A 24,598-nucleotide genomic window follows, 5' to 3' on the forward strand; every position below is an offset into this window, starting at 1 on the left:
AGAATGAAATATAGATTTTCTCTTTGAATTGCATGCTGGTACAAGTTCTAAAAAAGATGTATGCTCAGCACACGTCGGAACTTCTTCAAGACTGTTGGAAAAGCATTCCAGTTGAAGCTGGTTGAGAGAATGCCAAGAGTGTGCAAAGCTGTCATCAAGGCAAAGGGTGGCTACATTGAAGAATCTCAAATATAAAATATACTTTTTTTGGTTACTACATGATTCCATATGTGTTATTTCATAGTTTGGATGTCTTCACTATTATTCTACAATGAAGAAAATAGTCAAAATAAAGAAAAACCATTGAATGAGTAGATGTGCCCAAACTTTTGACTGGTACTGTATATACAGTCATTGGTCCAGATACATCATTCAAACAAAAACAATTAGCCAGCTTGCTAGCTAGCCAGCCACACCATAAAGAGTTAACCTAACAGACATCTGGTGTCATCGAAACAATTATTGGTACCATGATTGTCTTTTAAAAAATGTCCACAAAGATTGACCATGAAGATCGATCTCCCCTGATCTGGACCCTGCGCCAGCTTTTTTGTTTCACCTGGCTGATTGTTCCTGATCTTTTGAAAATATAATTTGAAGCTTGAGAGGAATGGAAGATGCAGTACAGTGATGCAGTGCTGAGGCAGAGGGCTCATAGTGAGGATGACTGGCTACTACTCTGAATCTGAACTGTGTGTGGAGAGCTTTCTGGCGCCCAGAGCTGCTGGGGAATCACCCACGTGGGTGCTACAGATTGGAGAAGGAGAAGAGGAGAGGAGAAGTCCAGTGGCTACATGACTCCCCAAAAGGGTCTTCAGTCTGCCATTGATACAGACGTTTTGGGAATTTTCGCTGTGTCGCAAGGTGCTATCGGATAGCTTCCCCATCAAAGGGAACGAAAAAGTATGCTCCCATGCCCACTTTGTTTTCCAGCTCTCCCATGTACGCTTATAGAACTTCCGGTAAACTTAGTGCATACTTGCCTTTTCGCGTTCCTGTGTTTGGAATCCCACTTGAAAAGTGACAGATGACTTCCGTAACCCTTTTTACGCTCTAGATAGAACACAAGTATACATTTTGGAACACCGCCCTGGACTTCCTGACGGGCCTCCTCCAGGTGGTGAGGGTAGGCAACAACACATTCGCCACATTGACCCTCAACACGTGGGTCAATGTGGGTCAACACGTGCGTGCTTAGTCCCGTCCTGTACTCCCTGTTCACCCAGAACTGTGTGTCTGCGCACGACTCCCAACACCCTCATGAAGTTCGCCGACAACACACACACGCACGCACGCACGCACACACACACACACACACACACACACACACACACACACACACACACACACACACACACACACACACACACACACACACACACACACACACACACACACACACACACACACACACACGCGATACACTGTCTGTTTCCTAAAGACCACATACACCACGTTAGTCCATAAATACAGCCAGCCAGCCCAGGGGAAGCCCTTCTTGAGTACTTTCTTGATCCCTTGTTTCCTATAACACTTGCTCATGTTGTCTATAAATAGGCCAACCAACTGCCAGGGGAAGCCCTACATGCTGACTCAAAGACAGTCAGGGTGGAGAGGTTAACTGTGGTTATTTAACAGTTTGTTTTGGCCAATTTCCCTATGCTTTATACTCCTCCGATTCCCCTCCAGGATCTCTTTCAGGCACCTCCAATACACTTTGAAATGCCAGGCAAAAAAAGGCCTGTCATGTAGCTTCTTTTAGCCTTGGCATTTAGTGCCCTCTATTGGAGAATAGTTATACTACATCAATCAAATGTATTTTTAAATTCCTTTTTACATCAGCAGATGTCACAAAGTGCTTATACAGAAACCCAGCCTAAAACCCCAAACAGCAAGCAATGCAGATGTAGAAGCATGGTGGCTAGGAAAAACTAGAAAGGCAGGAACCTCGGAAGAAACCTAGAGAGGAACCAAGCTGTGAGGGGTGGTCATTCTGGCTGTTCCGGGTGGAGATAGTACATGGCCATTAAGGCCACATTATTTTTCAAGATGTTCAAACGTTCATCGATGACCAGCAGGGTCAATTAATAATCACAGTTGTTGTAAAGGGTGCAACAGGTCAGCACCTCAGGAGTAAATGCCAGTTGGCTTTTCATAGCCGGTCATTCAGAGGTCGAGACAGCAGGTAAAGTTGCGGTGAACAGGTCAGGGTTCCATAGCAGCAGGCAGAACCGTTGAAACAGGAGCAGCAGCACGACCAGGTGGGCTGGGGACAGCGAGGAGTCATCAGGCCAGGTAGTCCTGAGGCATGGTCCTAGGGCTCAGGTCCTCCAGGAGGGGAGGGAGAGAGAGAATTAGAGGGAGCATACTTAAAATTCACACAGGACACCAGGTAAGACAGGAGAATTATACCAGATATAACAGACTGACCCTAGCCCCCCGGCACATAGACTATTGCAGCATAGATACTGGAGGCTGAGACGAGGGACAGGGCCAACCAGGCAGGATATAACCCCACCAACTTTGCTAAAGCACCACTCCCACACCACTAGAGGGATATCAACAGAACACAACTTACTACCCTGAGACAAGGATGAGTATAGTCCACGGAAATTTCCACTGCACAAGCCCGAGGGGGCGCAAGACCAGACAGGAAGATCACATCAGTGACTCAACCCAGTCAAGTCGAGTATAGCAGGAAAAAGAACTGGCACAATGTGACGCACCCCTCCTAGGGACGGCACGGAAGAGCACTAGTAAGCTAGTGATTCAGCCCCATCATAGGTTTAGAGGCAGAGAATCCCAGTGGATATGCGATGGAACAGAGCTCCCTCTCATGTGAACGCGGATGGTCAGAGCATGGTCAGGTCATGGCAGACCTGACTAATTCCCCTCTCATTCGGCCCCCCTTCACAATAGAGGCATCAGACAAGGTTCTACAGACTGTTGACATCTAGTGGAAGCTGTAGGAAGTGCAAACTCATCCATATCTCGCTGTGAATTCAATACGATCTTGGTTGAAAATCGACCAGCCTCAGAATTCTCAATTCCTGTTTGGATTTTTTCTCAGGTTTTTGCGTGTTCTGTTATACTCACAGATATCATTCAAACAGTTTTAGAAACTTCAGAGTGTTTTCTATCAAATACGAATAATAATATGCATATATTAGCAAATGGGACTGAGGAGCAGGCAGTTTACTATGGGAACCTCTGTGCACCTTTCATCCAAGCTACTCAATACTGCCCCTGCAGCCATAAGAAATTATGGGGTATTGTGTGTAGATTGATGGGGGAGAAACAATTTTATAAATTTGGGAATAAGGCTGTAACGTAACAAAATGTGGAAAAAGTCAAGGGGTCTGAATAGTTTCCGAAGGCATGGTATGTGTTGTGGTGCCCTATGACAGTGGTATGACCATAGAAATAGAATGACTAGAACGGGCATGGACCCTCTGACCTTAGCAGTTTGACTGGTGAACTCATGGCTGCACATATAATGGCAAAGCTGGTACTGTGATGTAAAATGTCATTTAGAAAGTTTATACTAGGACTATTTGCTTCCTGTCTTATTTGGATGAACAAATGTTGATTACATAAAGTATCTTCTCACTGACTTTTCTGTCAAGATATCAGCTAAATCAGTCTCTGTCAGCCATTGAATTGCCTTGTGTTGTCAGACATCGCACCGTAAACGGAGAGAATGACTAGTGTGTAAGGCTAGAAATTGACATGCATATTTAGCATATTTAGCATATTTAGTCCGTGTCTGATTTTTACACACTAGTCATTCTCTCCAATGGCAATCTACCAGCATTACCTTGAAAAAAGCAGCAGCTTAAATACAGAGGATGGCTGCTCTACATTGAATTCAATAAAAGTAAGGCTAAGCAACAACAAACTTGTAACCAAACCTCAGTCTGAGAATTTGGTTGGTTACATTTCTTCAGCCTGATCCCTCAGCTGTTTACAAAAAAACAAACTGCTTTGTCGGGGTGACCACTATTGTTGTTCAAATCCCAGATTGCTCCATTAATTAAAGAACAATATATTTTATGGTATTAAAAAGCTGTTTGCTGAGTAATAAGTCCACAGTCACAAAGGAAGTGTATGTAGGCCTACAAGTTTTTAATCAATGCTCAACATTTCACCATGAAAAACATATTTTATGAAACACAGGAAAATGGTAAGACTTTGATCTTCAATACTTTGGTCTTGTTTATTCAGCAACTTCTTTTCCCTGTAAGAAGAAATAAATAATATAATGGATCAGTAAAAATAATGAACATGATAAATATATGGATAGAATATAATGGATCAGTAATAACAATGAGCATGATAAATATATGGATAGAATATAATGGATCAGTAATAATAATGAACATGATAAATATATGGATAGAATATAATGGATCAGTAATAATAATGAACATGATAAATATATTGATAGAATATAATGGATCAGTAATAATAATGAACATGATAAATATATGGATAGAATATAATGGATCAGTAATAATAATGAACATGATAAATATGTGGATAGAATATAATGGATCAAGCATTTAATGCTCAGTGCTCAGCTTGGAATTAAAATTTTGAACTACCAACTTGAAATATATGTTTTTTAAATGCCCTGAAATGTGCTTGTTGAGTGTAAAAGGTCTGTATTGACCTCTGTGAAGACTGATTCATAGGTGGTGTTGATGTGGTCATATCTGAACATGAGTCAGGTACAGGTTTAGCAGCAGTTCTGTACCTTTCCAGAGTCACGGGTCTTGGCTCTGAGCTTGTTGACCTGAGTCTCAGCGATGTCAGCACGCTCCTCAGCCTCCTCCAGCTCATGCTGAACCTTCCTGAACTTAGACATATGGCTATTGGCTGCTTCCTCCTGGGTGAGGAAAAGAGAGGGAGAGCAGAACATCAGCATTTCAAGTTTGAAGCTTCAGGTAGCAAATATAAATATTATTTTCAACATAAACACATATTGGCAGATTTAGGAAAGCAATGTATATAGGGAGATAGATGATACAGCAGAGGAAGTGAGTGGCTGAACAGGGGATCAAACCACTGCCTCCAGCACGATCACTAGACCAGCTAATTAATATTCAACCCCTCTCCTTTAAGTTGGTAACACATAGGCATAGGAGGCACTCAGAAATGTGTATAATTTCATCAGTATTTACTTGCACTATCAATTGTCATTGTTGACTGGTGTGCTGAAGCAACACTTCAACTAAACCATATGCACATTGCGTTTTGTAGAGAAAAACTACATTTTCGAATGTATGCTTTCAGAGTCTATGACTCACCGCTTCCTCAGAATGCCTCTTGTAGGCCTTCACTTTCATCTGCAGCTTATCTACCAGGTCCTGAAGTCTGTTAACGTTCTTCTTATCCTCCTCAGTCTGTGAGAGAAGAGCAAAGAATCAATGTCAGTATAGTTTTATACACAAACCTGTCTGTGTTAGTGTCAAGTGTGTAAAGAATGCACTTTCTCTTACCTGGTAAGTGAGCTCCTTGACTCTGCGCTCATACTTGCGGACTCCCTTGACTGCGTCTACACCTCTTCTCTGCTCTGCCTCCACCTCAGTCTCGAGCTCACGCACCTTTGTGGAAGAAATAAACGTAGGAGTTTGTTGGAGGTCGTGAAATCAGGCTTAACAAATATTTGTAAAACAGAGGTATAGTCTTCAACCCAGTCAAGGGGGCACAATTGTCATCTGTTCCTATGTACTCTTTTAAAACATTTATTGAAGGGGTCTGTAATAAGAACAACAACGTTTCATTATCTAGGTCAGTGGTTCTCAAAGTGGAATTTACATTTAAATTTGTTTATGTATATTTCTAGCAAGAACAGATTAAACAGCCAGGGATCTTTGGAAAACGTTTAGAGGGTGCAATACAGTACAATGTAATATTATTCATCCACAATTTATGTTATTAACTCTTAGATAAACAACGGGTCTGGGAGGCTCACAACTCAATTATTCTTGTATTAGTAACATGACTATCCATGTTGTCATGCGTTTAGTGGTGTATGGTGCAGTACCAGTAAGGTGACTAGAGGCCGCCACTCGCATGTTTTAATTGCTTCTATTTTGGGGCTCGCGCCATGGCAGTTGAGAGAAGTTCGCCATTTGAGTCAACAGCAAGACAGAAGCACCGACATAAATACATTCATATATTTTTATTTTGAAGGTAAGCGAGTGTAAAATCCCTATATTCAAGCCGGTAATGTTTCTGGAGTATGTACATATGTTTGTTGAGATGTTATGTTGTGTTTTTAGGTTTTATGAACTTATTAACGTCCGCTAGCCTACAAGCTAATTCAGCCATTAGCCTGCTAGCTGGTAGCCCCGCATAGCAACGCTAGCTTCCCTAGCAACGGCCAGTGAATGAGACATAACGAAAGAGAGAGAAATTATTACTATGACATTAATTCGATGAATGTATATTATATTCTGTGTTGATATTTATTGTGAATTATTATTATTATTAATATTATGAATGAAATGGCAGATTAGAAGAAGTCTGCTGAGACAACAGTTTAAGCCTGAATGAAGCAACGAGATGAATACATTTGAATTTATTTAAAGGTCTTGGATCAACTCCACTAAATAAGTGTAAAATTATTATAATTTGTTTTGTTATGATCATAAATTCACTGTAATTTAAGCTTTAAAACTGCAACAAAAAAAATTGCCCAAAGGCTAAATGTGTAGAATGACAGGAAATTACCTTTAAAACAGCAACATTTTCTCTCTGATGCAAAGAAGGGGGACTTAAAAATGTTATTTCCCAGGGCCCGAGACCTCATTAGTCCAGTCATGCACTGCAGAAGTCATAGTAAATCTGCGTGGTTGCTATTTTTGATGCACTTTAAAGTAGGAGTTGTGTTCTGATATTATGATGAGGGTCCCTGATGAATTCGCTATCACAAAAGGGGTGGTCCCCGATGCAAAGAAGTTTGGGAACCCCTGATCTAGGTGGGTTATATCGAGAACAAGTCACTAAACAATGCTCCTGTGTATTTTTATATGATTTAATACATGTCCAGCAATCAGTCTTTCAATCCACCCTAATCCACCCTGCTGGTAACTCACCCTGGACTCCAGTTTCTGGAGCTGCTTCTTGCCTCCCTTCATGGCCAGATTCTCAGCCTCATCCAGCCGGTGCTGCAGGTCCTTGACTGTGACCTCCAGGTTCTTCTTCATCCTCTCCAGGTGAGAGCTGGTGTCCTGCTCCTTCTTCAGCTCCTCAGCCATCATGGCCGCCTGGAATAGTAGTTTGTTTAATTTATGCACCAATCATAACGTCCCCCTCAGATCTTTGTTGTTCTTAACCAGCCCTGCTACCATTGGCACTTGGGGACAAATCAAGTTGATGTAATTCAAGGACTCACGTCAGTGATTGCCTTCTTGGCCTTCTCCTCTGCATTCCTGGCCTCCTGGACGATGTCGTCCACCTCTCCCTGCACCTGCACCAGGTCAGTCTCCAGCTTCTTCTTGGTGTTCAGAAGGCTGGTGTTCTGAAGGAGGAAACAAGATGATTTGTTTGACTCTCAAGAGAACTTGCAAGTCACGAGACTGAAATTATGAAAATCTAAGGCAAACACTGTCAAATTTCAGGTGTGTTTAAACTGTATGCTTGGTTGAGTTTCATTAGAAATGGCATTTGACCCATACCTGGGAGTGCAGCAGTCCAACACGCTCGCTGGCATCTACCAGCTCAGTCTCAGCCACTTTGCGGCCTCTCTCTGTCTGTTCCAGAGCAACTCTGAGCTCCTCGATTTCAGCCACCATCAGACCGTTTCTGCGCTCCACCATGGCTGCCTGCTCCTTCATGTCTTCTGCGACACGGACGGCGTCATCAAGGTGCAATTGGGCATCCTGGGGTTCACAATGACATACGTTCATTTGGACTTGTGGAAGTAGGGGTGATAGGATCAGTGATAGAAATGTTCATTGGTAAGAATTTCCCCAGTATCGCAACCTTTAGTACATAAACCACTCTATTCAAATCCTCTGTTCTATTATTTTCTACAGATTTCAAAACAATCCCTCTCCATGTTCAGGTTCTTGAGCCTGCTGTCCCAGTCCCTTTACCTTGAGCTGTCCCTGGACATTCCTCAGCTGTTTCTGGGCCTCAGCGGCCTGCCTGTTGGAGTGGCTCAGCTGGATCTCCATCTCGTTCAGGTCTCCCTCCATCTTCTTCTTCACCCTCAGGGCATCATTCCTGCTCCTGACCTCAGAGTCCAGGGTGCTCTGCATGGAGTCAACCACCCTCTGGCTGTTCCTCTTGATCTGCTCCATCTCCTCATCCTTCTCAGCGATCTTCCTGTCCACCTCACCCTTGATCTGGTTCAGCTCCAGCTGCACACGCAGAATCTTGGATTCCTCGTGCTCCAGTGTTCCCTGGACAAACAGAAGCAGTCAGGCCAATTATATATGACTACAATAAACTCAAATACAGGGATCATTGGACTGTAGCTGGCGTTGGCTAGTGTAACACTGATTTCCCCATCAAACAGCTGTAGTTTGTACCTCAGCCTCCTCCAGAGCGGTCTGGATCTCAGACTTCTCTGTCTCCACGGTCTTCTTGGCCTTCTCCAGCTCATGGATGCTCTTGCCAGTCTCTCCGATCTGCTCAGTCAGGTCAGAGATCTCCTCTGCACACACACACACAGGAGCAGTTTACACTTGGGAGATTTTCAGTGGATATCGCCAATGCACTGAAGTTGACATTGAATCATAATAACAGTGAATTTATTAACAGCAATTAATATTGCTAATGAAACCAAATAATGAGCCAAATAGATTTGCTGTTAAATGCTCACGTTGCAGGTTCTTGTTCTCTCTCTTCAGAGTCTCCAGATGATCCAGAGCCTCCTCGTAGGAGTTCTTCATCTTGAAGAGTTCAGTGCTCATAGAGCGAGCCTCCTTCTGAGCTCCTTCCAGCTCAGCCTGGCCCTCCTCATACTTCTGCTTCCACTCTGCCAGAACCTAGGAGAATCCATGGGATTTTCATCAGAAGTTATTGATGAAGAGTTTTGAATTATAAATTTGCTACAATTATACTACAATTAATCATATAGCAGACAGTAAATATCAGCCTATGGTGAGGTTTATTCATTTTCACCTTGTCAAAGTTCCTCTGCTTCTTGTCGAGGTTGGCGGCCAATGCGTTGGCTCTCTCAACATCAATCATGAGGTCCTCCACCTCTCCCTGCAGCCTCTGCTTGGTCTTCTCCAGGGAAGCGCACTTGGAGTTGGTCGCCTCAATGGTCTCCTCGGCATCCTGCAGACGCTGGGCCAGCTTCTTCCTGTTGTACAACAGAGGGAGGTTTTATGGAGTGAGATATATGTTACAATACATATTGATGTAACATTTTCTCAGAGCCCCTACCACCCTCACCATCCACACCATATCTGAGTTTTTCTGTTGTGTGCGACTCACTTGGCCTCCTCCAGCTCCTCTGTGCGCTGGATAGCATCAGTTTCATACTTAGTCCTCCACTGAGCCACCTCACTGTTGGCCTTGGACATGCCGCGTTGCAGCTCTGCCTTGGCCTCCTGCTCCTCCTCAAACTGCTCCCTCAGGAGGTCACAGTCATGGCGGGCAGACTGAACACCGTGGGCCAGTGCGTTTTTAGCCTGTGAGAAAGAAGGACAAGGAGAGATGAGTGAGATAGTCAAACAAATTATGGTAGAAGTCTCTGAGGGTGGTGAGACAGTAGAAGTCTCTGAGGGTGGTGAGACAGTAGATGTCTCTGAGGGTGGATAGAAAGTAGGAGTCTCTGAGGGTGGAGAGAAAGTAGGAGTCTCTGAGGGTGGATAGAAAGTAGGAGTCTCTGAGGGTGGATAGAAAGTAGGAGTCTCTGAGGGTGGATAGACAGTATCAGTCTCTGAGGGTGGAGAGAAAGTATCAGTCTCTGAGGGTGGAGAGAAAGTATCAGTCTCTGAGGGTGGAGAGAAAGTATCAGTCTCTGAGGGTGGAGAGACAGTAGGACTCTGAGGGTGGAGAGACAGTAGGACTCTGAGGGTGGAGAGAAAGTTTCAGTCTCTGAGGGTGGATAGACAGTATCAGTCTCTGAGGGTGGATAGACAGTATCAGTCTCTGAGGGTGGAGAGACAGTAGGACTCTGAGGGTGGAGAGAAAGTTTCAGTCTCTGAGGGTGGATAGACAGTATCAGTCTCTGAGGGTGGAGAGACAGTATCAGTCTCTGAGGGTGGAGAGACAGTAGAACTCTGAGGGTGGAGAGAAAGTTTCAGTCTCTGAGGGTGGATAGACAGTATCAGTCTCTGAGGGTGGAGAGACAGTATCAGTCTCTGAGGGTGGAGAGACAATAGGAGTCTTGAGGGTGGATAGACAGTATCAGTCTCTGAGGGTGGAGAGACAGTATCAGTCTCTGAGGGTGGAGAGACAGTAGGAGTCTGAGGGTGGTGTAGTCACCCTCTATGTAAAGATATGGCTCTAAACTCTACATTTTGGGTCCCTTACCTTGACCTCCTCCTCAATCGCCCTCTTCAGCTCCTCCACCTGCTGGGTGAAGGCCTGTTTTCCTCTGGTCAGCTGAGACACCAGAGCTTCCTTCTCCTCCAGCTGGCGACCAAACTCACCTGCAGGGACAGAGGAACATCTTGTTAATAGGGTCTCTGTTCTCTAAAATTGAAAATGTATTTTGAGGTATCATAGGGCAATGTTAGGTGGTGAATAGTACAGTAGAAGCTATGTGGATATAGCCCCTAATACATGTTGTGTTCTACTGAAGGGAAGCATTGGCTTGTTGTTCATTGTTGATGGTACCATTTTCTGTCAGGAGTCTGGCTCTCTGTCCACTGATGTCGTTGACCTGGCGAACATTCTCATCATTCTTAGTCTTGAGCTCACTCAGCTGGTCCTCAAGAGTACGGCACATCTTCTCCAGATTGCCCTGTTAGTGAAACATGTACCATCATTACTTTATATATGTGACTCCTGTCAACTTCAGTTCACTTGAATGGTAATGTAGTTGACCCTCCTCAACACTGCTTGATCAAAACATCACTACTCACCTTAGCCTTGGCGACGGCCTCCATGTTGCTAGAGAGGTCATCAATCTCCATCTTGTACTCGCTCTTCTCCTTCTCCAGCTTCTGCTTGACGCGCTGCAGGTTGTCGATCTGCTCCCCGAGCTCAGCCACACTGTCGGCCTGCTTCTTGCGCAGAGCGGCGGCTGTGGCCTCATGCTGCAGGGTGGACTCTTCAAGATCACGACGCAGCTTCTGGAACTCAGCCTCACGCTTCTTGTTCATCTCAATCTGAGCAGCAGTGGCGCCTCCGGCCTCCTCCAGCCTCTCGCTGATCTCCTCAAGTTCCCTGGAGAGATCGGCCCTCTGCTTCTCAACCTTAGCCCTGGCAGCACGCTCAGCCTCAATTTCCTCCTCCAGCTCCTCAATACGAGCCTAGAACAGGGGGCAGGAGCAGGGGGATGAACACTACAATACAGTTGAAAGGAAATGGTTCAAGTCTATACTCGTCTGTACTGGAGCTTATATCCTCTACTGTACCTGGAGTTCCTTGATCTTCTTCTGCAGCTGAGCTCCCAGAGACTGCTCATCCTCAACCTTGCTGAGGAGCTGGGTGGTCTCAAACTCCTTCCTAAGAAACACAAACACGTTGACTGCAGAGTTGGTTTTGGTTCGATAGTGTAAAGGGAGAGTATCATACCATTCACTTTGCTTTTAAGAATTCCATGCAAGTTTTAATTCCTTATTACAATAATTAGTCAAGAACAACCATTATAGCAGGTAATACTGTAGTCATTTGTTTGTGTTTACTTCTTGATTTTCTCATCAGCTTGCTGCTTGTCATTCTCCAGGTCCATTATGGACTCCTGGGCCAGTTTCAGATCTCCCTCCAGCTTTCTCTTGGATCGCTCAAGGTCCATACGGAGCTTCTTCTCTTGCTCCAGAGAACCCTCAAGCTAGAAGATAAAAACACATATATTGTTAAAATCTAAACAACTGAAGATAATATCATCTTACATACTATCATGGCCAAAATGTCAAACTCCACTCACGTCGTCCACTTGCTGTTCCAGCTTGGTCTTGGCCTTGGTCAGAGTGTTGACTTTGTCCTCCTCTGCCTGCAGGTCATCCAGTGTCTGCTGGTGGGCCTCTTGGAGGGCTTTCTTCTCCTTGGTCAGCTTGGCAACACTCTCATCCATAGACGCCATCTCCTCTGTCAGGTTTTTAACCTGAAAACAGCCACATCAAAATTAGTCTCCCATAAAGGGGAGATTTAATTTGTTATATATTGCATTCATTTCAATTAGATTCACACTGCATCAACAATTACAGTACTATAGATTTAACACTAGATGGCAGTGTTCACCATGCCAGTGTACTGAATGGAAGTCATAAATGAGGGGGAGTAGAACATGCAATGAATGTTGGGAGTACCCCACAACTGAAATTCTACCGTTGTGTCTTAATATTTCCTGGACCCACAATTCAACTTGAATTCCATTTCTGTTAAGCTATGTTTTGAGTTGATTATTGTTTGGTTAGACTGTCTATGGTAAGACACAAGACCTTGTTTTCAGTGGCGTGCTTCTCCTTCTCCACTTTGGCCAGGGTGAGCTCCAGGTCATCAATGTCCTTCTTCAGCTCAGAGCACTCATCCTCCAGCTTCCTCTTCTTGGCAGTCAACTCAGCATTGATCTCCTCCTCATCCTCCAGCCTCTCGGTCGTCTCTTTGAGTTTGGCCTCCTGCTGGATCTTGCTCTTGATGAGCCCCTCGCACCTTTCCTCAGCATCGTTCAGACTCTCTCCTTCCTGGTTTCAGAACAGGAGTAAACAAATCAGAGGCCTCGCTTTGTGTATCAAAATATACTTTTTACTCAGAGGTCAGAGCAAATAAATAGAAATTCATGAGATATATAACATGAGCAATAAAAAGGTGTGTTCATATGGATTTGTATTCACGTGTATATAAATTTGCCTGTAATGATTGTTGTTTTTTCACTCACAGATGCGACTTGGAGTGACAGGTCGTTCTTCTCCTGCGTCAGGGCCACCAATTTCTCCTCCATTTGCTTCTTTGTGGACAGAGCCTTGGCCAGGTCTGCCGTCATCTTGTCATAGTTCTCCTTCATGTTGGCCAGCTCCTTCTCAGTCTCAGCGCTCTGCAGCAGGGGCTTGATCTTGAAGTACAACTTCATCCATGGCCAGGTTTTGACATTCATGAATGAGCGGATGTTGTACTGGATGGCGTAAATTGATTCTCTGGTCGACAGAAAGGATGGAGTGGCATGGTGAGTGACATGCTTAAAGCTACATTCTGTGACTCGAAGAGCAACAAAACAGAACCAACTGCCACTGTTTGTTTACAGCTGAGGAATGGGGCTAGGGAAATGTAACCCCTCTTAAATTCATAGACAGTGTTCTAGATGCAAGATCTGACAGGTCGTGCATGCTAAGCTCATGAGGCATTTTATATACTTCAATAATGAATGGGTAAATACCACACATTGAAATGACATTTGAACAGCCAAGTCTCAAACTGCAAATATAAAGCTAGAATCCTTAGTTGCTACATCCATTTCTGGACTAAATGAATTAACCCAAAAGCTTTAGTAGACCATTATAAGATGTACTTTCTCATTCTGAACAACTCACAGCATATACAGTATGTAATCATAATGCATTAGATACAGGTGGTTGACAGAAAGCTTTGCCAAGATGTCTACTATTCCTCACCTCCTCTCCATCATCTTGCTAAACTCTCTCCTCATGAGGAATCCACGGCTGAGAGCCTGGACCATGCCGACCAGAGTGGCCAGCTTCTCATCTCTCATCTCCTCCAGGACACCCAGCAGACCGGCTTTGAAGAAGACCTGAGACACAGGTTAACATGGTCAATGGAACCACAGATGGTGACAGATAGAAAGGGTTGAATCAAAAGAGGGGAACAACACCACTTGATTGATTTAAACAACATTAACTTTGCTATGGTAACAAACAAACCATGGGATACGTTGTTTCTAAGTTGTTAGTTATTGTACAGTTGTAGATTAATAATGTACACAGATACAAACTGCAGCCATACCACTATAACACAATGCACATGATAATGAGTTTAGTTTCTCGTCTATACTTGTGATGAATGACTTTGAAAAAATAAACAGTCCAATGTTTTTCCAACTTCTCCATTAGTTAAATGAAGAAGAAAGAACAAAAGGATGGATAGATCAACTGGAGACATTTTATATGGTACGGGTTTAAATTATTATTGAAGTTGTGTTTTGTTGTCAGCTTTTACTGTGGGGTTTTGACTGACCTTGGTGTGTCCAAACTTGTAATCCTCATGATTCACATCAATGGACCCAAGCAGCTTCTCAGAAGCCTTCTTGTTGTCCATGAACTGGCCCTCAGGGATGACACTGGCATTCAGTACTTTGTACCTGAGTGAGGAGCCATTTTTAACATATGTCAAGTTGTATTATCTTGGTTATATTTTGTATAAGATAAGCCTATTCTGATGCTGGGAAAACCCTTGGAGCAGATGTTTTATGTGGTGTGTGTGCGTGTGTGTGCGTGTGCTTGCTTGCGCGTATGTACCTCTGCTTGAAGTCAGCATAGATGATTCTGCTGGGGAAGCCCTTTCTGCAGATCCTGATACCCTCCAGTACACCATTACACCTGAGCTGGTGGATAACCAGGAAGTTCTCCATCAGACCTGGTAAAACAAACCAAGTCTCTTTTAGTACTCATAAACAGGTTAAAGATTGGGATTGTTAAGGTTACTGATACTGTACTGATAAGATGACATATTTAACTCAATATTTCTTGTACCTGGAGTCTTTGACTCGTTGGGGATCAGGCAGCGCACAAAGTGAGGATGAGTGCTCCTCAAGTTGGTCATCAGCTTATGTAAGTTCTCCTGTAAGGGGGTTACAACCCATTTTCTCAGACATCATTTATGATAATCAATGCACCTTTTGAAGGACTCAATCTACACATTTCAAAAGCTCACCCTGAACTGGGAGGACACAGTCTGCATGGAACCACCCTTCTTCTTGCCTCCTTTCTTGGCTTTATCTGTTAAAATGGGGAAAAGTCAAAGATAACTAAAAAAGTACATTTCCTAGAGCGGGTGGAATAAATAGAATAATAAAAAGAGTATGTAAGAAATCTAGAGTGGTCTTGTCTTCAGCATGCACACTAATTATACTTCACACTTATCTACAGGCAAATGCTGCCAGTGAGATTGTGTAAAATAACACCTATTGTTTTATTAAATTAACCGAGTGTATGAGTAAATCAACCAGGTGATAAACCCTGAGAAATTGTGAAACATTGAAAGACTTTAAAGAACATTTGGGTCTGAGTTATAACTAGTATTTAGTTAATTATTGTGTCACTCGATGCTAGTCTTACCCTCAGGAGGGGGAGGGGGATACAGGGCAGCCAGAATTTTGACTCCGGACTTCTGGTACAGCTGACAAACTGAGTCGTTCAGGGGATCCTTGTTCTTCTCCAGCCACCCAGTGATGTTGTAGTCCACAGTTCCGGCGTAGTGCACCAGGGAGAAGTGGGCCTCTGCCTTGCCTTTGGCAGGCTTGGGCTTCTCAAACGCCTGTGTTTTGCCAAGATGCTGGGCGTACAGCTTGTCCTTGAAGGTAGTGTCTGAAGACTTGGGGAACATGCACTCCTCTTCAAGGATGGAGAAGATCCCCAATGGCTTCACGAAAAGAGATTTCAAATTAGTGATATTTACATTTAGTAAATATGCTATTATAGGATTATATTCCTTTAGGGACACATAATAGGAAACATATTGAGTTCTCAACAGTCAGTGGCGTATATTAATGGGTGCCAAGGGAAGTGAGGTTTCCCCAAAAATTGACATATAAAATAAAGTATATTTCTTCTCGTTTAGCAATAGGCTGAATATATCTCACCAGGTAAAGCAAAACTGCGCCCCTCTGTCTCTGTATGTGTAGCCCTTTTATCTGATACTGTCTGTCAAAACTAATATGACATTGTAACATTGAACGAGCATTTGGCCTCCGTTGATATTTTTTTTATACAATAACAGCGAATCAGAGTTGAGCTAAACTGAGTGAGCTAATCTGTGAATGGTCCTGGTGCACCAAAACATGTGTCAAGTGAAGCCAGTTTGGATTTGGCTTCACACCAAATCAAGCCAAACGTCATTGACAGAAAGAAAAACTTAAAATGTTGCATCTCATTGTGTTGTTGTCCTCTGGAGGATAGCTAGCTAAAATGGGCCCTTTCCTAAATTGGCAATGGATGGAGATAGGGACTTGTACTCATAGTTTTACTTAATTCCCCGTCCTGGCCAATGATTCTAACACCAATTCTGATCCAACTATAAAATTAATACATTGTGCTTTTGGCCTGAGAGTATGGAAGTTCAATATGTAGCTAGATGTAGAAGGCGAATGTTAACTACATAATCGTTGCCCAGGAAAGGAAGTTCGATTTTTTTAAGCGTTTCTGCAACATGAAAGATAGGAGGATGGTATTGGCGTTTCTCTGCAAGAGAAAGTCAACATGTTTTTTCTACTTACTCACACAAACACATACATTAGTAACATGGACAAACACATTTAGCTTAGGTTGATTGGACTAAAATCGTTTTTGGAATCTTTTAGTTTTCACTGTATTAGACTAAGCATAGGTGATTTGATAATGTTGAAATTGAAATGGTGCTAAAATAGTGGAGGGAGGCAGCTCCTGTTTTCTTTGCGAATTGCGGTAACTCTCCGTGGTTCTAAGTCAATAGATGTTTAGTGGTCCGAAAATGTACTTGACTGACCATGCAACTGTTGGTTACATTCATTATGCTTTGTGGACTCCACAAGACAGATGTTGCTCTCCGGTTTTGTGTTGAAACAAAGGTGTTGTTGAATTTATTCTGCCGCTGTGTCTTCTTATTGTCTCGGCCTTAGGCCTGTATATATTTTTTATTTTACCCTTATTTAACTAGGCAAGTCAGTTAAGAACAAATTCTTATTTTCAATGACGGCCTAGGAACAGTGGGTTAACTGCCTTGTTCAGGAGCAGAACGACAGATTTTTACCTTGTCAGCTCGGGGATTTGATCTTGCAACCTTTCGGTTACTAGTCCAACGCTCTAACCACTAGGCTTCCCCATATCTTGGTGTCAAAGCATATAAACTAACAGGTTATAGAGCAAACAACGTAATTATCACAACACATTGGTTGTAATATGTTTTTTTTTTGACTCGATTGGCTTCCCCAGTGATTTTAATACTGTATATGTTGTACTACTGTGATAATATATCACACAGCGCTCCATATGAGCTTTGCTGTTATGGTCCATTATAACGGTCCATTATAATCCTCACAGACAGCTTACCTTCTCAATAAGCTCAATGCAGGCAGCCAAGTCCATGCCGAAGTCAATGAAGGCCCAGACGATTCCCTCCTTCTTGTACTCCTCTTGCTCCAGGACGAACATGGTGTGGTTGAAAAACTGTTGCAGTTTCTCATTGGTGAAGTTGATGCACAGCTGCTCCATGCTGTTGTACTGTTGATGGAGTTTTAAAAGGGATAATTTCATCATACAAGGTTGTAATCCATCTCAATCACAACTTATTGTCTTGTTCTGTTGTCATACTCACATCAAAGATCTCAAACCCGGCAATGTCAAGCACACCGATATAGAACTGCCTTGGATTCTTGGTGTCCAACATCTCATTGATACGGATGACCATCCACAAGAACATCCTCTCATAGATGGACTTGGCCAGAGCACTGACTGAGTTATTAACCTGCAATGATAATATCTCAAATTAATACATGAGATATTGACCATGTCTAGTGATAAGGTGAAACAAGCTTGGGAAAAACAAAAGCAATGCACTCATCCCCAAAATAAATCCAGTGCTCAGAAAATGGTAGATGCTGTGTTTGGCCGCCTTACCTGAGGCACAGTCTGTCCCTTGGTCACATACTCGTTGCCGACCTTCACTCTGGGGTAGCACAGAGCCTTCAACATCTCAGCTGAGTTCAGGCCCAGCAGGTAGGCGATTTTATCAGCCACTGGAGAGAGAACCAACAACAACAGACTCAGGGACACAAGATCACTTGTTTCTGATTTCACACTGACAAAATAGTTTGGTTAACTTCTTTGTGGGTTAGGTTTTGATTCACCCACATTTCTGGAGGTTGGAATTTGTTCTCGAAAAATGATATCCTGTCTGACTTTCATGTGGCACTGTCTGTCTTAGGTGTTCTATTTCTATGTTGGGGACTGGGAATGGGACTAATGCTCTACATATTGTATATCTATGAGTGGGACTCACCCTCTGTGCCGTCTGGCTCGGCCTGCTCCTCACGCTGCTTCTGCTTGAATTTCAAGTTTCCATGGTGCAATACAGCTCCTGTCAGCTTGTAGATGCCAATCTTCTCATCATTAGTGAAGCCCAGGATTGTAATGGCATCCTGGCATTAAAGAGGAAGTACCACAGAATGAACTGAACTGTAGTTTGATTAGTTACACTACAGTTCTGTGCTGCTCACTGCAGAACAAATGGGATGGATAGATGTGACTGGCTTCTCTTTTCCACATGATTGCACTTGGCCAACACATTAGTAGATGGCAGCACAGTTCCACAGTTCCACAGGGCACATAGTGGTGCTCTCTTGTGGAAGGCATGAAGAGTTCCTTGAGGCACATGCCTAACTAACACAAGGCATTTAGAATCAAACAAAAACATCCATGAAAATTACCAGCTGCCACCAAGTTGGAATTTCGCAGTGCATTCAGTGTGTATGGTGGTCCTATCCATTCCATATCTAGAGTTTGGTTAACCCTTTGTTTGACTCACATCTGTGGCATCCAACTCTTCATTGTCGTTGATGCTGGCCACAGTGATCTGTCCCTGGCTGCACATGGGGAAGTCGTAGGGGTTAGTGGTGATGAGCGCCATTTCTGTGGACAACAGAGAACAGCTTGTCAGTTAAATCTCTTAGAATTCTGCTGTCCTACCTTTACAGTATCTCTCCCTCCTTTACTCAATAGATGGACTCAAGGATACATGTAGTATATAATGAATATCATCAAAAGAGGGATCTGAGACTTGTGGACTAGTGCATCACAGTGCATCACTTGATAGATATTTCTCAAAGACCTTCCAAATGTCTAGATGAATTGTTACCTTGGATGTACTCATTGTAATAGTATTATTACGAATATTTTTTATATATTCCATAGATGGGGGTGGGAATAATTTCCCCTGAACCTCTACTTTGTCGTACCAACTAGCTCAGGTTTGTGGCCTGTCATCATCTGGAAGAAGATGTGGTAGCCTCTCTCATCGGGCAGCTGGAAGGACACTCTGGACTTCTCCAGCAGGTCTGGGGCAGAGGGAGGGAGAGAGAGAGAGAGAGAGAGAGAGAGAGTGAACGACACAAAGAGAGAGAAAAAGGAGAGCGATATCGAGAGAACAAGAGAGAGAACGTGAGATACATTTCAATTGAATGATCTCCCCAAAAAATTCTGTGTGCATTTAGGAAAGCATTGAGAAACAATCAAAACTAACTCACAGGTCTCAATGTCAGCTTTAGCCAGTTTACCACCTTGGAAGTGAATCCTGATGAATTTACCCTATATCAGAGCATGGGGGTTAGAAATAGGCCAACAGATGTTACAGTTTGTTGGACAGATGTTGGGTCTATTGATACAGATATAGGATCTTGATGTAGGATCCAGTAGCAACAGGAAATGTGAATTATGATGACATTTTAAAGATGAAAATTACAATTTTAGAACCTTTTAGAATAAACTACAAGTTTGAATTTTCAGCAACAAATCAGTGATCAAAATAAAATTGTAAATCTGTATAACGAAAGGGGATTACTGAATCACATTTTTCCAATATAAGGTAACTTCCACAGTATGCCCTTCATACTTACAAAGCGAGACGAGTTGTCGTTCCTCACTGTCTTGGCATTACCGTAAGACTCCAGCAGAGGGTTAGCTGCAATGATCTGATCCTCAAGAGACCCCTGATTGAGACAAACAAAAGTTGCTCAAAAACTGGTAACATGTTAAAGTTAGTTTTTCTCAATAGCTTGAAACAGGATTCACCACTGGAAAAACAGTTTACACAGCCAACCAAACTGAAATGTGTTAAAAAGGCAAACATAAGAACAACCTACCTGCATTTTGCCAGGGTCTGCTTCCTTCTTGGCACCAGACACTGCAATGGTGGCAAAGTACTGGATGACACGCTTGGTGTTGACAGTCTTTCCTGCACCGGATTCTCCACTGGTTTATATGACAGAGAAAGAGGGGTTTTAGTTACATGTCCGAGTGTCAGATTGGCTTTCACTAAGAAATAGCATAGAAAAATACACTGTTAACCTGTGTTGTGACATAAGTCTTTAACAAATACTCCTTCTCATCGACTCGTTATTACACATAGCCTAATGCTCAAATCCATTCATATTGTCATATATTTCATCACACCAAGTGACCCAACTTATTACAATAGAAACACTTTCTCAAGTGACATTTTAGTAAACAACTTACGTAATCAGGACGGACTGGTTCTCCTTATCTGGAACCAAAAAACATATTGCTTATCATACTCAAGCAACATTCAGGGGACATTATTTAATTCATAGCATCACAAATTTCAATTTGGAACATTTTCCATTCAAGGGTAGTGAAATCAGATATTCCCAGCAAACTGTTATTACCTAGACTAGAAAACAGTAGATACCTCTCTGAAGCATATTTTAATTTCCATTGATGCATCCATCCATCTATCCATGAGCACTTAATGGACAGCCATCCAACCAACCATCTCGCTCTCTCTCTCTCTCTCTCTCTCTCTCTCTCTACCGCACCTGCTGTCTCGACCTCTGAATGCTCGGCTATGAAAAGCCAACTGACATTTACTCTTGAGGTGCTGACCTATTGCACCCTCTACAGCCACTGTGATAATTATATTACGCCTGCTGGTCATCTAAGAATGTTTGAACATCTTGTAGAACGATCTGGCCTTAATGGCCATAAATTCTTATAATCTCCACCCGGCACAGCCAGAAGAGGATTGGCCACCCCTCAGAGCCTGGTTCCCCTCTAGTTTTTCCTAGTTTTTCCTTCTACATCTGCATTGCTTGGTGTTTGGGGTTTTAGGCTGGGTTTCTGTATAAGCACTTTGTGATATCTGCTTATGTATAAAGGGTTTTATAAATAAATGCAATTGATTGATCCAACCATCCATCCATGAGAGCTCGTACCAATCATCATGAACTGAAAGGCGTTGTCAGAGACGGAGAAGATATGGGGTGGAGCCTCCATCCTCTTCTTCCCTCTGTAGGCGTTGACAACTTCTGCGTCGTACACAGGGAGCCACTTGTAGGGGTTCACCGTGGCACAGAAGAGCCCAGAGTAGGTCTGGAGGAAAGTGATTCAATTAGGGGATTACTAAAGTCAGATGTACTTTTACCTGGATTTATTTGAGGATGTGGGTGTACTTTGGTATACTGATGTGGACTACTGTATTGATATGTTTTGGTTTCTACCATTCATTTATGTGTAGTACTGTATGTGTGTATGTATTATGTTCATGTATGTGTGTATTTATTATGTTCACGTATGTGTGTGTTTGTATGTGCAGGTTTCTTACATAGATCATCCATGCTGCATAACGCTCTTTGAGGTTATACAACACAGAGGCTTCATTCAGGTAGGTCATCATGGCCATGTCCTCAATCTTGTCGTACTTAGGGGGGTTCATCTCATAGATGTCTGCATCTTTGAACTCTTTTCCTTCCTGAAACAGTCAGAAATCTAGATTACACACAGATCAAACTGGACATGACTGAATGCTTTTAAAAGTGTAATCTTTAAAAAATTGTACATCCACATTTAATCCAACTACTTTGTTATCACCCACTGACACATATCTGGTGATTCTTGACGAGTCAATATCAGAAATTCCATGCCAATTTTAAATAGCAGTTTTAAACATCATGTGTTTGAAGGTAATATTCTGCCTACAAAAACAAATAAATGTTTAATATATCTGTTGTTACTGATTTCCCAAAAATGCTTCATAATATATATTTTGTTAAAGATTTTATATTGAAATGTTTTTGATCATTTTGATGATTTTTCATTAAACAGAGTAATTACACGAACTTGAACTTGAAGATTTTTCAGTTCAGACTTACATCCTTAGTGCCGTCAGGTTTCGTGACTGTTACAGTACACTTCCCGTCGGCCCTGGCAGTGACCAGACCCTTAAGGTACAGCTCCGCCTTGTCTGTCACATAGCAGGAGTTCTTTGAATCAAAGGGTGCGGTTTGTGCCTCAATCCTTTCCCTCTCAGGCTTACGGAGGTATATGGCAGCCTTGCCGTAGATTTGCATCTCAGCGTCCGTACTCATGGTGACGGATAACTAGGAAAGAGATAAAACAAGAAACATGATTGACTCCGTGTTGCTTCCTTCCCAGTCAACAGAGTTAGGTGAGCAGTATCTCACAGAATAATCTCACTTTTTATGTGAAGACTCAAACCATGTCTCACCTTCTTTTTCCCCTCCTACAGATGAATGTGTACTTCTTAGAGGGCCCTGTGAAACATAAGGTGTTGTTAAAACGCAAAAGTCTACAGCAGTGGAGGCTGCTGAGGGGAGGACGGCTCATAATAATGACTGGAGCGTAGCAAATGGAATGTTGTGAAAAAGTCTGAATAAATCCTTATCATTTTAACCCCAGAATGTGTAAAAAACATTTTAACAAAATAATTAAAGCCATGTCAATTTAAACTACAGGTGCAACTGCGGTGCAACTGCTAACTTTCATTTTCCTAATGGCATCTCACTTTACTACTGAATTAAATACCCCTGAAAACCCAGTTGCATTCTAGACTACTCCCTTAATTTACAAACAGGTACAGGAGCACCACTTTAGACCATAAAAGGAAGTTACAGATTTTAAGTAATGCACATTTAAAGAAAACCAATGGCACTTGATTGCATATTGTCAAATCTTACGAGAGACATGCAGAACTCAATTTAAACAGTGCAGTTAGCTGCTGCCTCAGTTGCTGAGTAAAGATGAGACAAATATACAAATCTAAGGAGGTGGAGAGGTCTTACCACAGAGGAAGAAGGTATCTGACTCATGGATGCTGGGGCCTCAGCCTCCTTATATCTGGTTGGAAGTGCTAACCAGGCAAAAGTTAATTATGGACCACTCTGGGAAAGGACATGAATTGGATGAGAGACCTGTTTATTTCTGTGTCTCACTAGCACCTCCCATTTCCAGGAGCACCACACTCCCATTACATTACTTTTTAATGTCATATTTGTCTCTGAATTGAATTTTGCTGAATTTACGTAAATGAGAGATGTCATTACTAATAATTATGACAATATCAAAAGTTTGATTCATCCCAATGTTACTTCCACTGAACATCATATGAATGGATTGAGTCCATGTTGCCCCACTACAACTAAAATAGTTTTCATTAAATCTAATCTGACGTTATTTAGTTCCATTTTAGTGTCATTAATCCTCATCAACAACTTTATATATATGTTCACCTGTTATTTCTATTATTTAGCTTGTAAACACATCTGAACTGTCTCCTCACCTCATGCTTGTGACAGTTGGCCTTTACCCCGTGCTTTGCTTAATTTGATTTATCACCCTGGTGGAACCACATTAAATGAATATTTGAAAGCTAAAACGGACACATTTAGGCTTTCAATAACAGCTTATAAAACCGTTAAATCTAATGTGTTATTTATCTACAGTATGATCTATTAAAAAGATTCTGGAGGCGCTTTTATTTGTCTCACATTTCAGTTGGCTAAAACGGTCCAGTAGGATTCTTATGACTTACATAACAACATATCAGTATTTCAATCATCTTATCCACTCATATTGCTGACAGCGATATAGCTGTCTCAAACATTTATTACACTCTGAGGTTAACCGCTTAGCAGCTGAGCTGGCTTTAGTAAAACTGTTATAAAATGAATAGGGAATAGTTACAATAAAGTTACAGATTCCTTTACATTACATTACATTTTCACCACCTGAATACACCCTGTGTTTGGGGTGCTGTGTCCACCCAGCACATTAGTAGGGCAGACCGGGGTTGGTTGTCACTTTTTACTCTGGCGTGTATTTCTCATCACTAGTATATCTGTCACGGATCCTTCCAGAACTGTCATTACACACACCTGGTTCCTATTCCCAGTGATTAGTAATTGTATAAGTGTGCCTTTGGTTTACCAGTGTCCTGTTGATTATTGTCACAATGTCCGTTGGTGCGTGTGAGTACCTGTGCTATGTTGTGTTGGCTTTCGTGCCATTGTGGATTGTGCAGATGATTACGGGTCTCGTCCCGTGTGGAATCATTGTGTGCGTGTGTGTTACGGGTCTCATCCCGGTGTATTTATTCGATGTACTCCTCGCTCTTTTGTTAGGGTCTCAACCCTGTGTTTTGTATACGTGTTTGTTTGGTCTTCGTCCCCGTGCCTTTAACACGGCACGCTGTCATTTGGGAAATAAAAACCCCTATTATGCATTCCTGC

General features: G+C 42.5%; 1 protein-coding gene across 1 annotated transcript; it reads right to left on the reverse strand.

Annotated features, from left to right (window-relative positions):
- Positions 1–4,104: 4,104 nt before the first annotated feature.
- LOC139568333 (myosin heavy chain, fast skeletal muscle-like) lies at positions 4,105–22,652 on the reverse strand. The gene is made up of 40 exons (XM_071390091.1): positions 22,579–22,652; positions 22,223–22,450; positions 21,676–21,822; positions 21,287–21,443; positions 20,571–20,598; positions 20,198–20,306; positions 19,952–20,044; positions 19,583–19,643; positions 19,295–19,393; positions 18,865–18,968; positions 18,340–18,478; positions 17,958–18,076; positions 17,656–17,805; positions 17,391–17,561; positions 15,423–15,726; positions 15,019–15,083; positions 14,838–14,925; positions 14,604–14,721; positions 14,323–14,446; positions 13,743–13,879; positions 13,013–13,268; positions 12,576–12,818; positions 12,062–12,238; positions 11,820–11,965; positions 11,550–11,640; positions 11,055–11,444; positions 10,807–10,933; positions 10,501–10,619; positions 9,457–9,653; positions 9,139–9,322; positions 8,837–9,002; positions 8,544–8,668; positions 8,106–8,414; positions 7,686–7,889; positions 7,403–7,528; positions 7,104–7,274; positions 5,502–5,606; positions 5,310–5,405; positions 4,757–4,888; positions 4,105–4,237 (listed from the first exon to the last, which is right to left on the reverse strand). The coding sequence occupies exons 2-40, from the start codon at positions 22,436–22,438 to the stop codon at positions 4,217–4,219; spliced, it is 5,814 nt and encodes a 1,937-aa protein (XP_071246192.1). The 5' UTR covers positions 22,439–22,450; positions 22,579–22,652; the 3' UTR covers positions 4,105–4,216.
- Between the last annotated feature and the right edge of the window lie 1,946 nt (positions 22,653–24,598).

Source organism: Salvelinus alpinus, chromosome 2 (genome assembly GCF_045679555.1).
Source record: "Salvelinus alpinus chromosome 2, SLU_Salpinus.1, whole genome shotgun sequence".
In the NCBI taxonomy this organism is placed as follows: Eukaryota; Metazoa; Chordata; class Actinopteri; order Salmoniformes; family Salmonidae; genus Salvelinus; species Salvelinus alpinus.

Coding starts and splice junctions, on each gene's coding strand:
- LOC139568333 (XM_071390091.1), bottom strand. CDS start 22,438: ATGAGTACGGACGCTGAGATGCAAATCTACGGCAAGGCTGCCATATAC. Junction 18,479..18,864: donor AAGAGTTGGATGCCACAGAT/GTGAGTCAAACA, acceptor CTTTAATGCCAG/GATGCCATTACAATCCTGGG. Junction 13,880..14,322: donor ACAAGTTTGGACACACCAAG/GTCAGTCAAAAC, acceptor CCTGTGTCTCAG/GTCTTCTTCAAAGCCGGTCT.